This window comes from Babylonia areolata, chromosome 5 (genome assembly GCF_041734735.1).
Source record: "Babylonia areolata isolate BAREFJ2019XMU chromosome 5, ASM4173473v1, whole genome shotgun sequence".
Taxonomy (NCBI): Eukaryota; Metazoa; Mollusca; class Gastropoda; order Neogastropoda; family Buccinidae; genus Babylonia; species Babylonia areolata.
This window is the reverse complement of record NC_134880.1, coordinates 49,330,422-49,345,433: the sequence shown is the minus strand read 5'-3', so window position 1 is coordinate 49,345,433 and position 15,012 is coordinate 49,330,422. Positions and strand designations below refer to the sequence as shown.

At 37.5% G+C, this 15,012-nt stretch overlaps 1 protein-coding gene across 2 annotated transcripts in view; it reads left to right on the top strand.

Annotated features, from left to right (window-relative positions):
* Window positions 1-14,429, top strand: part of LOC143282130 (dual specificity mitogen-activated protein kinase kinase 5-like) — a 32,134-nt gene extending 17,705 nt beyond the window's left edge. For both annotated transcript variants that reach the window (XM_076587655.1, XM_076587656.1), the window contains 8 exons: window positions 123-173; window positions 2,495-2,566; window positions 3,292-3,321; window positions 4,415-4,432; window positions 5,359-5,397; window positions 6,702-6,763; window positions 8,026-8,071; window positions 8,795-14,429. In XM_076587655.1, coding sequence (XP_076443770.1) covers window positions 123-173; window positions 2,495-2,566; window positions 3,292-3,321; window positions 4,415-4,432; window positions 5,359-5,397; window positions 6,702-6,763; window positions 8,026-8,071; window positions 8,795-8,896 — 420 coding nt within the window. In that variant the 3' untranslated portion in view covers window positions 8,897-14,429. The remainder of the gene's footprint in view (window positions 1-122; window positions 174-2,494; window positions 2,567-3,291; window positions 3,322-4,414; window positions 4,433-5,358; window positions 5,398-6,701; window positions 6,764-8,025; window positions 8,072-8,794) is intronic.
* The last annotated feature ends 583 nt before the right edge of the window (window positions 14,430-15,012 follow it).

Genomic DNA, 15,012 nt, shown 5'->3' with positions numbered 1-15,012 from the left:
TTCCAACATTCTTGCTTCTCTTACTTGTTTTCATTTTGCTTGATTATACATTTTACCAAATTAGTTTTCCTGTTTCATTAAAAGGCTGTGTTGCTTATGTTCTCTTTTTGTTCATGTTTCAGTTGGTGAAGTCAATAACTACGACTTTCATCGGGACCAATGTATACATGGCTGTAAGTGTGCTTGAGGTCCTTATTATTCTCACAAGAGTTCCAGTTATCTGCTTCAGTCATTACACCTACTCTGAATACAGCAGAGCATTGTGAGGTGGTTGTTGTTGTTGTCGCTTTTTTGTGTGTGTGTGTGTATAAACTTTATAAACTATATCTGTCATGAAACATCCTTCAGTTGCATATAGTCATTGCCAAAATGTTCACCAGGGAATCAAGATTTATGTGTGTTTGTGTTGCTGTTGTTGTTGTTGTTGTTGTGTGTGTGTGTGCGTGTGTGTGTGTGTGTGTGTGTGTGTGTGTGAGAGAGAGAGAGAGAGAGAGAGAGGTGGGAGAGAGGGATGGGAGTAGGAGGGGGTAGCAGTTTTGTTTCCTTCACAGAATGTCACAGATCAACAACTCCGGCCTGCCATGGCCAAAACAATCCCACAGATATCTTATTTACTTTTGAAATGGTAGGGAAGAATAGTTGTAACGGTGAGACCATAGCACTTATCATTATAGTTTATGGATAAAAGCCCCATTTTTTAAAACACATAATGTTTCACACACACATCACAAAAATATACAAACAAACCAAAAAACACAGGATCAAACTTCTTGAAACTTGCTTTTTAGGCAGGCTGTGTATTCTTTAGACACTTACCTATAAATCCACACACATTCATTCATGTATGTGCATGTGCAAGCATACACATTTAATTGCACGTGGGCAGGCATATAAACATGTGCTTGCATGCACATTTATATGCACGTGGGCAGGCATATAAACATGTGCAAGCATACACATTTACATGCACATGGGCAGGCATATAAACATGTGCAAGCATACACATTTATATGCACGTGGGCAGGCATATAAACATGTGTAAGCATAGACATTTATATGCACATGGGCAGGCATATAAACATGTGCAAGCATACACATTTAATTGCACGTGGGCAGGCATATAAACATGTGCTTGCATGCACATACATACAAGGGAACAAGGTGGCAGAATGGTTAAGATGCTTATCTGCCAATTCAGTGTCTGAGGGTCTGAGTTCAAATACTGCTCTCACCTTTTCTCAGAAGTTTGGTTGGAAGATCAGTCTGAGCATCAAGTCATGCAGATGAGATGATAAACCGTGGCCCTGTGTGCAACATGCATCTAGCGCACTGAAAATGAACCCATGGCAACAAGAGTGTTGTCCTCTGGCAAAATTTTGTAGAAGAAATCTACTCTGATAGGTACACAAATGTATGTATATGCATGCACTCAAAGCCTAACTATCAAGTGGAGTGATGGCCTAGAGGTAACGCGTCCGCCTAGGAAGCGAGAGAATCTGAGCACGCTGGTTCAAATCACGGCTCAGCCGCTGATATTTCCCCCCCCTCCACTAGACCTTGAGTGGTGGTCTGGACGCTAGTCATTCGGATGAGACAATAAACCGAGGTCCCGTGTGCAGCATGCACTCAGCGCACGTAAAAGAACCCACGTCAACAAAAGAGTTGTTCCTGGCAAAATTCTGTAGAAAAATCCACTTCGGTAGGAAAAAACAAATAAAACTGCACGCAGGAAAATATACAAAAAAATGGGTGGCGCTGTAGTGTAGTGACGCGCTCTTCCTGGGGAGAGCAGCCCGAATTTCACACAGGGAAATCTGTTGTGATAAAAAGAGAAATACAATACAAATAGTGTGTTGGGTTATGCTGTTGTCAGACATCTGTTTGCCTAGCAGATGTGGTGTAGTGTATATGGATTTGTCTGAATGCGATGATGCCTCCTTGAGAAACTGAAACTGAAAATTACAAGTGTCCATCCGTCTGATTCTTGCAAGGTCCAGGATTTTTGCTTCCCCCTCCACTGTAACGTGACTTGTGGTGATGGTTCTAGTCTTTGGGATGAGAGGATGAACTGAAGTCTCAAGCCCAGTGTACTCTTGGTGCATGTAAATAGACCATGGCCATGAGAGAGTTCTCCCTGGTAAAATTCTGTAGAAAAATCCATTTTGTTATTAAAACAAATGCACTTACAGCCAGAAAAAAAAGTTGCGCTGCACAGTGATACTGCTGTCCTTGTGGAAACCAGCACAATGTATTCACAGAGAAATCTTTTGTGACAAAAAATAATACAATATACATATTCGCGCACATGCCTCGCACTCACTAACTTAAACACATACACAGGCGCACACACTCCAAGCAGGCATGCTTCCATAGACATGCATGCATACAGACGCACTCCTTAGCATAACAAGAGCATTAACATGACAAGACTGGATGAAAAATGTAGCACTCCTTATTCATTTTTTTATTTTTTTAAACTGTATTCTTTTTACAGCCTGAAAGATTACAAGGGAAAGATTATGGCAAGTCAGCTGAAATTTGGAGCCTTGGTGTTACACTGTTTGAGGTCAGTGTTTTTTCTTTTTTCCCCCATAAAAGGTATGAAAATAGGGAATGTTTATCTGCTTTCCACCGCTTGTCAGCTTTTAAATGTTTTCAGCTGTTACGTGGCTGTATGATGAAAATGACCGGAGCCAGTGTTTTTTTTTTTTGGGGGGGGGGGGGGGATTAACTTTTGGCCAGAAAATCTGGGAGAAATCTGAGTGAGATGAAGTTGCCCCACTTAAAGGCTACATTGTTTGTAAAGCCACACAGGGCAGGGACTTCGCTGCATCTCCTGCCAGAGGTAAGGGAGATAAGGGAAGAGTAGCTTCATGGGAAGGAGTTGGATAGAAACCAGAAAAAAGATATAAAAAAAAAAAGTGACAGGGGGGGAAGAAAAAAGCAATATCTGTTGTGGACATGTATGTAAGTGTTCACATTGATTTGATTTATGCAAAATATGTTGTGAAGTCAGAGATTATTGTGGTGGTGGAAAGTACAAAGCAGATTCAGAAGGGTGCATAAGAACAATTTTTAAGCTCTCTGACAAAAGTGAAAAGATGGGGATGATTTTGAGCCAAGCAGCCAAGTTCTCTCTTATAAAAAAAAAAAAAAAAAAGAAAGAAAAAAGTAGGTGGTTATTCACAAGACCAAAAACGATGTGCAGGTTTGATTTGTAACAGAAAATGGTAGTCTGCATTTATTGGTAATAAAATGTTGATTTTTTTTTTCTGCATGATTTTTTTTCAGCTTGCCAGTGGGATCCTCCCCTTTCAGTCGGTAAGTGATCAGAATGAATGACACAGTGTGCACCTGTTATGCTTTCCTCTTTTGGTATCTAGGTCATTGAGTTTGCTTTAGTTGAATACAGGGGGGGAAAAAAAAGGATATTAAATTCGGAAGTTTTCTCCTGCTCCTGCCATTGATACACACACTCTCTCTTCTCTGTCTCTGTCTCTTTGCCCCCCCCCCCTCTCTCTCTCTCGCTCGCTTGCTTGCCCCCTCCCCCTCTGTGTCACATTTAGATGTGTTTGCTTTAGTTGAATAAAGGAAAAGAAGGATACTGAATACGGAAGTTTTCTCCTGTTGCTGCCATTCATACACACACACACACTCTCTCTCTCTCTCAGTGTCTCTGTCTGTCTCTCCCCTCTTTCTCTTTCCCTATGTGTCACATTTAGATGTGTTTGCTTTAGTTGAATATAGAAAAAAAAGAAGCAAAACTTGGAAGTTTTCACCTGCTGCTGACACTGATACACTCTCTCTCTGTGTCACATTTACATGTGGACATAACCTAGATTCTTCCTCTCAGTTTCTCAGATTATAGTTGTACAAAACTTGGAATCAGCAAGAAAAAAAGAAAGAAAATAAGAATGAACAGACCAAACTGAAACATAAACTTTCAGCTCACCACACCTTACAGCGTTAGTCAGTAACAAAGGTACTGTTGCTCTGTGTGTGTGTGTGTGTGTGTGTGTGTGTGTGGTGGTGGTGGTGGTGGTGGTGGTGTTTATTGTTGTTGTTGTTTCTTTTTCTTTTTAACTTATTTAAAGAGACACAGAGGAGAGCTTCTTTGTAATATTTTTGTTTCTAACTTATTCAGGGAGATACTGGGGAGAGCTTCTGTGTAATGTTTAAATGAAAAATTGTGAAAAAAAAACCCTTTTGCAGACATTCAAGTTAGCAACTGTAAATTAATACCAAGCCGGCTGCAATGAAATTTGAGCTATTGTAGTAATTCTTTTAATACCTGTGGCATTCAGTGGGGTCCTGTATGCTGTTGTTAGACTTTTGACTGGATGAAAACAAAAATGTCAGTTGTAGCCTCCAGTCTCTTGTGTGTGTTTAAATATCAGTTTGTTGACTGTTTCAGCTGACAACAGGGGGAAAGGTAAGCTGAACTGAGATGGAGATGGAGAGAGAGAGATGGAGAGAGAGAGAGAGAGAGATGGAGAGAGAGAGATGGAGAGAGAGAGAGAGATGGAGAGAGAGAGAGAATGGGGTGGGGAGTGAGGGGGCAAAGGATGAGAGGTTGGGGAAGGGTTAAGTCAGATTTAAGGATGAAACATTCCTTTGCATACGCACGCATGCATGCACGCACACACCCACACACACACACACACACACACACACACATATATATAATCTAAATGCTCAGAATTACACTAGACATCGTGCAATTTTATGCTGTTAAGTTTCTCATGACAAAATGACTTTTTTTCTTGGTGTGGTGCACTGTTGTGTGCTTGAAGTGAAGTGATGTGATCATAATGTAGTGTAATGTGATAGACATTTATAGAGTGCTAAACCTGTCAAAACCCAAACTGAAAAAGAAAAAAAGAAGAAAATCATAATTGACTAAGTAAATGAATGAACAAACAAGCAGTACATCACAACAAAGACGTCTGTGGAATATAGAAAGAAATGCACTTGCAGACTGCCAGACACCATGGAACTTAGAAATGAACAGAACAATGACTGCAGATTTATTATTATTATTGAGTTCCACATGATCGCTTTCCTCCCCAAAGCTGGAAATCCAGCAGGGCATGGATAATTTCTTTATTGTATTAGTTGTTAGCTGGGTTTTTTTTGTTTGTTTTTTTTACTCATCCACTTATAACATCTTTTTATGAGTCTTGCTTGCATTGGGTAAATATGTTTTTGAATGCAATAGCTGTAGACTGCGATACTAATAAAACCCTGTACAAATCAAAACAAAAACAACAACAAAAACAATAATGAGATGTATACATTTACATGAAACAAAATTATCATTAATCTTTTTTTTTCTTTCTTTCTTTTTCTTTTTTCTAGCTGGATCCAATTTCATTGATGCAGTGTATATTGGATGAGGTGAGATGTCCTCGTTGTTTTGTCGTGTTACTTGTATTGACTCATACTTTTTTCTTTTCTTTTTCTTTTTTTCTTTTTTTTAAAATCATTTTGTTCATTTGTTTACATGCCTGTGGTTTTTCAATGTAGAATAAACAAACTGGACTTGTTAACATACCATTTGCTTATGTTGTAATAACTGCATGTTCCATGTAATGTGCATTAGTTTGGGTGGGTTTTTTTTTTTTTGGAGGGGGTGGGGGGTTATGGGGGGGGGGGTCATACATTATATATATTTTTGTTGTTGCTTATTATTGTAAAACTAATTTAAAAGGTTACTACAACAACAACAACAAAACATGTGATCAATGGTTCAGTGATATTATGTACACCTCTTGTTTCAAAATTCAGTAAATGGTTATGAAGATGATAAGAAGAAAATAAAGTTGAATTTTCTTTGTACTAGTTGTATTGTTGTTGTTTTTTGTTGTTGTTGTTTTTTAAGTTTTCTTACATTTCTCTCTGAACAGTTTTTTAGTGTGTGTTTGACATCAGTTGAATTCATCCATACTAGTAGTTGATAACTTTAATTGTTCACTTTCACTTTTTCCGTTGTATGGTTTATCATTATTGATTCATGAATATGAAAAGTGAATAGCAGTCATCATGACTGTTGGTTATGTTGTACTGACAATGAATTTAACAAGTTTCTTTTAGGGTGATTAGTCTTCTGGTGATTAGTTCGTACTTTACAATAAGTATTATTGACTTGTTGATCATTATCATCGTCTTTGGTTTTAAGATTACTCCTGCCTGGAGATGTGTATTTTTCAGGCGATTATTTTGTACTTTATGATATAATTATTAACGTCATCTTCATTATCATCATCATCAGTATCATCATTGATTCTGAGATAATTGGTGCCTGGAGATGTAGTAGGTTATTCCAGTGACTGGTTTGTTATTTAACTCTCCATATGAACGGCGAAAGAGACGACGTTAACAGCGTTTCACTCCAGTTACCATCATCAAAATATTGCAAGCGGAAGGCTCTTATACTGAAGAGGTGAATGTTGACAAAGAATACCACAGTTCTGACGACGGAAGCTAAAAGTTGGGTCATTCAGACACCCACTGGACATCCGAGGGGTCTGTGTAGAGGAGAAGAGAGGACTGGCCGTACTGAGTGAGTTAAGATAATTGTTATTGTTATCTTCAGTGTTGTCATCATCTTTGGCTTTAAGATAACCTGCTTTGATATGTGGATAAGTGAAGTGGGCATCTTTTTTTTTCTTTTTTTTCTTTTTTTTTTTGTGTGTTTTCAGACACCTCTGGCTCTGCCTGCAGACAGGTTTTCACAAGAGCTGGTCAGCTTTGTCTCCCAGTGGTAGGGTGATTTGTTCTCTCCTGATAACCACATCATGACCATGGTTTTTTTTAAAAGTTTTTTTGTTTTTTTTTAACATTTTTATTAATTTTTTCCCTTTGTACATTACAAAACATACACATCCCCAAACATCTACACACACAAGAAAAATGCGAAAAAAAAATACACGGAAAAAATAAGCAATACAGTATCAAAAGGAAAAAAGAAAATTACTAGTATGTATCGCAATTATCATTGGAAGAAAATAATAATAGAGAACACTAAATCATTTTTACAAAGGATAAAAAAAAGAAAAAAAAAAAAAAAAGAAACTAAATCTATATATCCACGTTTCCACATGTACAATTCTGCTATAATTGTACACATATAAATGCTGGAGTTTGAAAAGCTTGATGAATCAGGGGTTGCCATTTACATTATCGTTAGACTATATATTGTCTTGTACAGATAAGTAAAGTATATATCAGATCTAGATGAATATTGTAGTTGAACAAACCATAGTTAACATATATATATATATATCACTTTAGTTTGTATCTATAAACTGGGCTTTGTATGGAAACCATATAGTGATAAAATCGTAATGAACCCATTTTGGAGGGGTGTGGATCTCTTTGATTGTATGTCTGTATTTCAGTTTATCACTAGAACCACCATATGTTCTTTTTTCCTGTGACAGGAAAACAGGCTGCTGAATGAAAACAGGGAGACAAATCAATGTTCAAATAAGCAAAGTGCATGCACAAAAGAATGTGCATGGATGCGTACACACGGAGACATGCATGTATGCACATGCACACATACAATCTTCTCAGAATTTGTATTTTGGGAAAAGAAATGGTAGGAATGGGGATTAAGGGAGTTGGTAGGACTTTTTTATCATTCCAAAATCTTTAGTTTTCAAGTGTGTATATTGTTTCTCAATACCACACATCCATAAGGAATTGAATAAAAAATTATTCATTGTATTCACTAGCTTATGAAGTAAATTGTATGGTGATATATATATATATATCTATATCTATCTGTCTATAAATTTATATTTCTCTCTGTATATATATATCATTGCAGTTCACATGATAAGAGCAATGTTTTCAGTGTCTTGTTCACACTTGAAATAACTTTGCATTGGTTTTTTGTTGTTGTTGTTTTTTTTGTCATATGTGGTATAGAGTGCTTAAAAAGAATCTGTGTTGTCATGTTATAAGTACCATGTTAATTGTCCACTGGACTCGTGAAGTGATCCTGTTTTCTGTTGCCAGTATCCAGAAGGATCCAGAGGCACGTTTGTCAATCAGCAACATGGTGGTAAGGAATCAATCCTGTATATGGTGTAACAATTCTTTTTCTTTGCTTTCGTTTTATATGTTTGTTTTTTTTCTAAACCTTTTTCCATTCTTTTTCTCTGTCTTTTTGCTTTTGAACTATTCTCATTGATGTTCCATACACAGATATGTCTCCTTTTTTCTGATGTGAAGCCTTTTTTTCGGTGAGTGGTAATGAATGAGGTTGCATTCTTGTTTTGTGAGATTCTCTGAAACTAGCGAGAGATTCTTGTTTTCATGCTGTATGCTTATTCCTGTCTCATTATTATCATTATGTTCATGTGTGTCTTTGTGAGTGTGCCTTTGTGTTTGTTTTTTCTTTATTCTGTATATAATGGTATATATGAACCTTTGCATGTTGGTATTTTTTAATCATTCATTCATGGTACAGAATGATAATACTGTGAATTCAAAAAGTGCCTGTTCTCTGCAGGTTTTTATGAAACCCCCCCCCAAAAAAAAACAACAACAAACACAAGTGAACAGTTAAAAAAAGAGTAAAATATTTAGACCACGAGTGACAGGGAACATGCCCACTACTTTCATTGTGTGTGTGTGTGTGTTGCTTGTTTTTATGTTACTTATTCTAACCTCTTTAAATGGTGTGCATAAACAAAATGTCTTTATGTTATTATCAGGTCTGTGATTGCACACGTTAATTTTCTTGTGGATTAATGAAGTGTTGTTGATTTCATTTCATTTCCAGAACCATGAGTGTCTTCGTCGTGCCACCGCCGCTTCGGCCACCGTGATCAGCCAGTGGGTGAAGAGCCGACTACATGAGATCCGACAGTCCAGAGGCTTGTAGCACCAACAGCAATTCCTGGAGGAAGGGGTTGTTCTTCTGGTTTTTTTCTTCCCAATCAACTGCATCGTTTCAGTGGCATTACTCCCATTCCGGGTTCCCCATACATGGCCACACCCGGGTTCATCTGTCGCATCCCCAGCATCGGCAGTTCACAGGGAGCCATCGAGGTTAGGCCTTACACCAGAGGAAACCCTGCACAGCTGCTGAATCGCTTAGATGGTGTTCAGCAGGGCCTGTTCTGATTTATTGTACTGAGGACACCACCTGCTAAGCCCCCTACTGATGACAGTAATTGCTTATTCGTATTGGAGGAAGATATTTTGTTTCATTAACATCACACAGTTGAGAAATTGCAGCACTGGTTGAGGTCATTAGGGATCTCGAGGTGACAGACAATATGTATTACACCCCTAGTCCAGATATGTGGTGCTGAATCAAAGGTCGAGATGTTGCTACATACAGGAGGGCTGCACTCGTCATAGATTCAGCTTGGTTTCTGCAGCAGTGGTTATCACCATGTGGCTTGTTCCAGACTTTTCTGATACACACCTTGCAGAGACATGTGATGTTGTCTGTGAAGAAGTGAGGAGTGTAATCTGTGAATGTAGTTTGTGAGTACTGAAGAATGGAGAACTGATCTTCATGCTAGTTTTGCTCCTACCTACCTGGGTGGGGACTCTGCTGTTTTTTTGGTCCTCTTGCTGCCTTTTTCACATTCTGTGTGTGTGTGTGTGTGTGTGTGCGTGCATTCATGCGTGTGTTGTTTTTGATCCTTCTTTTGTTTGAATGAAATACAAAATATCAAGGGCTGAGGTAGTGTCATGGTCATGATTAGAATACAACTGGTACTTTTGATCAGCTTTCATTCCGTGCGTTGTTAGCTCTTGACGCATTGGTTAATGTGATATACTGCTATAAAGTTACTTCAGTGAATACCGGTGTTTGAGATTGCTGAAGGCTAAAACAGATTCCTAGCTGAATCTTACATGATCATGAATATCAACAAGTCCAGTGAGTTGATCATATATTATTATGTGATCACATTATTTCCTGGATTAAGATAAAAACTGAAGGTAAAGAATGTATCTCCTTTCTTTTGATGGAAACTAATTCTTTCACACTGTCATGAATGTGTTGGTTTGTTTCAAGTAAGGACAGTTTACATCAGTCTAAAGAAAAGTAACACAGACAAAATTTGAGAGGCTACTGTGAAAAATAAGTATCAAATTTAAGATGTTATCTGTCGGGGTTTCAGTGATAATACACATCATCTTTTCTTCTGTCCAGGTTGTCTGTTTTTGTATTTTTCATGTTAACTTCCGAAAGTCTGTTTTCATTGTCAATGAGGGAGGGAGACAGAAGGAAAATGGGAATGCTGTTCTGACTGTGATTTGTGTGAAGGGTTCTTTGATTTGATGGCTTTTACTAAAAGTGATATGATATGAGAAAAGCGTATATGCTTGTGATTAGTTTGTGCATGTGTTGTGCATGTGTTTGTGCATTTGCTATTTTAGGGAGTTCGGAGAGAGATGCTGGTCGACACCACACATAACTACTGCTGACACAAAAGTGTGAGGCGGAGGTGAATACGCATGCTGTAATCCGTGGCCAGTAACAATATCGTTGGATGTGTTTGCTTGACATGCTCACTTGCAGTTTGATGCTGTTTGTACCATTGATATCACTGATTAGTCTAGTCTTATCAGCGGGTTGAACACTTGATTACCTTGCTAATCCATATCTGTATTATGTACACAGTTTGGTGCTCATTTCTCAAAATGTATGATGTGACCATATTGTGTTATGGATTCATGTAACTGAATTAGATTGTTACTGAACAGTGTAATCCTTGGAAAAAAAAGAAAAAAAGGTGGTATGTTCTTACACTGGCACATAAACTTCAGCACCAATACCTTGTTGATTTAGTTTAAAGGGTGTGTGATGTTTGTTTTAAATGTTCTAGAAGCTGTTTTTTTGTTGTTATTTTTCTCCGTTTTACCATTGTTATTTGTCTCCATGTTTATTTATATATATATATATATATATATATATATATATATATATATATATATATATATATATATGACTCCCTGCAGCTGGTAAGCTTTTATTAATTGCTAAATATGGTAGACTGTGTAGTACATGACAATACATTTTGTGTGTGTGTGTGAGTGTCAGTTTGCAATTATATTCAATGTACCTGGATTGGCAGGTTAGCTTGTGGTTTACAAACATTCTGTCTGTCCAGAAATGTATTGCTTCAATATAAGTTTTGCTAACATGCTCACAAAATGATGGCCTTTCTCTAATGATTATGATGAATATTAAAATGTGTGTTTTTACACATGCTAATATGCCTCCGGCTCATAATCATGCAGCTGGTTGTGGTAACACAATAATCATAAAGAAAGATATGCATGAATACCTAGTGGAAGTACTTTGTTGTTTTTTTCTTTTGCTTGAATAAAATTGTTGTTGTGCAGTGTGACTGAACCAAGATAGGTTTGCTGTTTATTTGTCAGGGTTTGTTTTTGCAGAAAATATGGACAAGTTCACACAAAATGATTTCAGTGATATGCATTGGTGGGTGGTGCATGTCATAGATTACGCAGTACACTAACAACTGTAGTGTAACCCCTCGATTGTCAGCACTTTTTTTATGCCTAGGGAAAAAAAAAAGCTGTGTTAGTACTATGTACACTGGAACTACTGTAGTGTCTTCATTTTGGTGAATTTATGCATGAAATTACACAGACTGGTGCTTAATGAGCTTTACTTTTATATGAAAATAAAACAGGATTCATTATGTTCTTTTTTAAATATGTATTTAAATTATCAACATGTTTGTGAATATATTCTGGACACAAACTCACAAGCACTCAACATACAAACAAACTAAAAAGAAACAATAATCCTCAGTCTCTTCCTCATTTCTTCTTCATGACTGTTCACATCATTGATAATATCCACAAGTACATCTAGCGCTGACTAACATTGAAAAAGATTGCTAGTCCCAGATCCTTGTGTCTTTACCATTTTGAAGAAGACAGGGTGTAAACCTGGGCAGATTTTGCGAGTACTGTGTGAATCAGTGTGTTGGAAAAAAGGGAAGCAAATCACTTTTATGAACCTTTCCGGAGCCCTTTGACATCAGTCAGTGGTTATCCCTCTTCCAAAATAGGCACAGACGTCTTGATAAAACGCCTCTGTTGATTTAACAGAGATAGGCATGACATAGGGATCCGAGAGCTTTGTGAATTTATGGGAAGAGGCAGCCAAGGTATTGAATACCAGTTTTTCCTTATTCTGAGAACTTTTACAGGTTTGACTAGAAAGGGGACCATGAGATGCAAGGCATTGGGAAGTGTGGATACCCCCGAAAACGGAGTATGGCTGCCTACATGGCGGGGTAAAAACGGTCATACACATAAAAGCCCATTCGTGTGCATACGAGTGAACATGGGAGTTGCAGCCCACGAACGCAGAAGAAGAAGAAGAGGGAAGTGTGGATGGAACAGCATCCACAGAATCCTTGTCATTGAGAAGCTAAGTGAGGTTGTTACATGATTCAATTCTTTGTTCATTCAGCATCAGTATGTTGGATTTAGAATATATATACTCACAATATGGAGTGTTGGCTTCAAGATGATGCATCCACCTAAGAAGTGAGAGATTCTGAGCGCACTGGTTCGAATCCCACAGTCGCCAGTATTTTCTCCCCCTCCACTAGACCTTGAGTGGTGGTTTGGACGCTAGTCATTCTGATGAGACGATAAAACAAGGTCTTGTGTGCTGCATGCACTTAGTGCAAGTAAAAGAATCCACAGCAACAAAAAGGGTTGTCCCTGGCAAAATTGTATAGAAATATCCACTTTGATAGGAAAACAAAAATAAAATTGCAGGCAGAAAAAAAATATGAAAAAATGGGTGGCTTTCTCTGTGTAGTGACATGCTCTCCCCAGGGGAGAGCATCCAGAATTTCATAGGGAGAAATCTGTTGTGACAAAAAGAGTAAAACAATACGATTGTCATGATAGGGGCTGTTAGCCTCAGTCATTCAAGTTGTTCAGCATTCAACTCAATTCAACTATTCGCTCATCAAACCAGCCAGCTTCTTGTGTGAGTGGTCATGATATTTATATTATTTTTGATGGTCATCATAACACCTGTATTTATGCATCGTGAGAGGCTAGAGTTGTTTCACATGTTCTGACAGAGATGATAAAGAGGTCTTAAGATATTTGCAATGAAACCAACAGTGTGGAGTTTGCTTTCCTGTGCTCTTATTAACGAATAAGCTATTGCATTCCTTACCTGTTTGAAAGCGCACTGTTTTTTCATTATGTTTGTGTACATGGTGTGATGATTTTAAAACATGTTTTCATTGTGCCAAACCCCATTAGAATTGTTATATTCCCACTGGCCTTTGCAGTCTCATAACTTTTTTTCTGGTTGTTTTTTTTGCGATGAAAAGGGACTGATACATTTTTGGTATCCGTAATTTTGTTCATATTTGTATGTCTGATAGATTTTTCTCCCATATTTTTTAGGGTTGAAAAAATCTGCATGTTCTTAAAAAAAAGAAGAAAAAAGACGGTTTCTTCATATATTAAGCTGTATAAGTATGTGTGTGTATGTCTGCATGCACTGCGGAGACCTCAGCAATTGAGGAACAGTGAGAGAGAGAGAGAGTGTTCTTTCTTTCTGGCTCTTAAAGTCAGTTTTTATTGAATAAGATTATCTTAAAATAGTGATCACCATTCTACTGTAGTCTTGGAAAATGTTTCTTGCCTTTGATGTCCTCATGTACATTTAAGATATATTAAAAGTGATGCAGAAGAAAGCATTGCACATTGCAATCATGATGAGTGGTTTCTTTTATATATATATATATATATTAATGTTTATTATAATATAATAATGTTATCTTTTCTTCCTCATGACTCGTCTTGACCTCAACTCTTCAATGGACCCTTGCAGTCGGCTGGTCTATAAGCATCGTGGTTTGATTTGATGGCCTTCTTTTAATCATATTTTCCTTCACTTCAATACATATAATTTTTATATGAATTTTCTATATGTTGTGTATGCACACGTTTGTTTGGTGTGTGTGTGTGTGTGTGTGTGTGTGTGTGCGTGCGAGAGAGAGGGAGAGACAGAGAGAGATTCCTTCATACCTTGATTATCTGCTTGCTGAAGTGACAATTAGATGCACTTAGTCTTAGATGTTTCATTGCCTCTCTTAAGTGTAGTACTTATATTTATAATCTTTTCACATAATGTGATATTAGTCAAACGTTGATGTTGTAGTGATATTTGTTTTAGTGTCAAAAGGTATATACATATACTTTTTTTTTCTTTCTTTTAGATATAGAGATATACACACACTACAATGTTCACATTGTAATGAATTTAAGTTGACATTTAATCATATTACAAGTGATTTATGCTTGCTTCACATGGGTTTAAACATAAGGGCTACTTTGCAGTTTGTGCTGGCACAAATTAAAAAAAAAAGAAAGAATTAAATTGATTGTGAAATAATGTTCGGTGATGTGAGTGTTAGACCAAGAGTGGATGATTAAGTGGTTGATAAAAATATTGCGCATGTATTTGAAACACAGCGTGCAAAAAAGAAATAAGTACATCCAAGTCATGTGAATGTCTTCCAGTTATGCAAAGCAAAGCAAAACAAACAAAAAGAAAAAAAACAACAACAGAGGTTATCAGCAACAATCTTCATGCAAAACAGAATTGCATACAGACAGCAACTGACGGATAATAATTCATGAGCACATGGACAGATTCAATGAAATACAGGCACACAAAATTTATGACACTACATTCTCTCTTTTGTGCATGTGTATGTGCACACATATGGCAGTATGTATACTCTTTATTATCTCTCATATATGCATCCCCCCCCCACACACACACATCCACCTTGCTAAAATCATCATCATGTCTGCTGTGAAATGGTTCAGCAACAGTGGAGGGTCAACCGCGGTGAGTGGCCCTATGGCGACCTTACAGCAACGCTGATGGTTCATGTGTGTAATTCTGGGGCTGGGACTGCAACGTCAACAGAGATCTATCTCTCAGCGAACACACTGGAA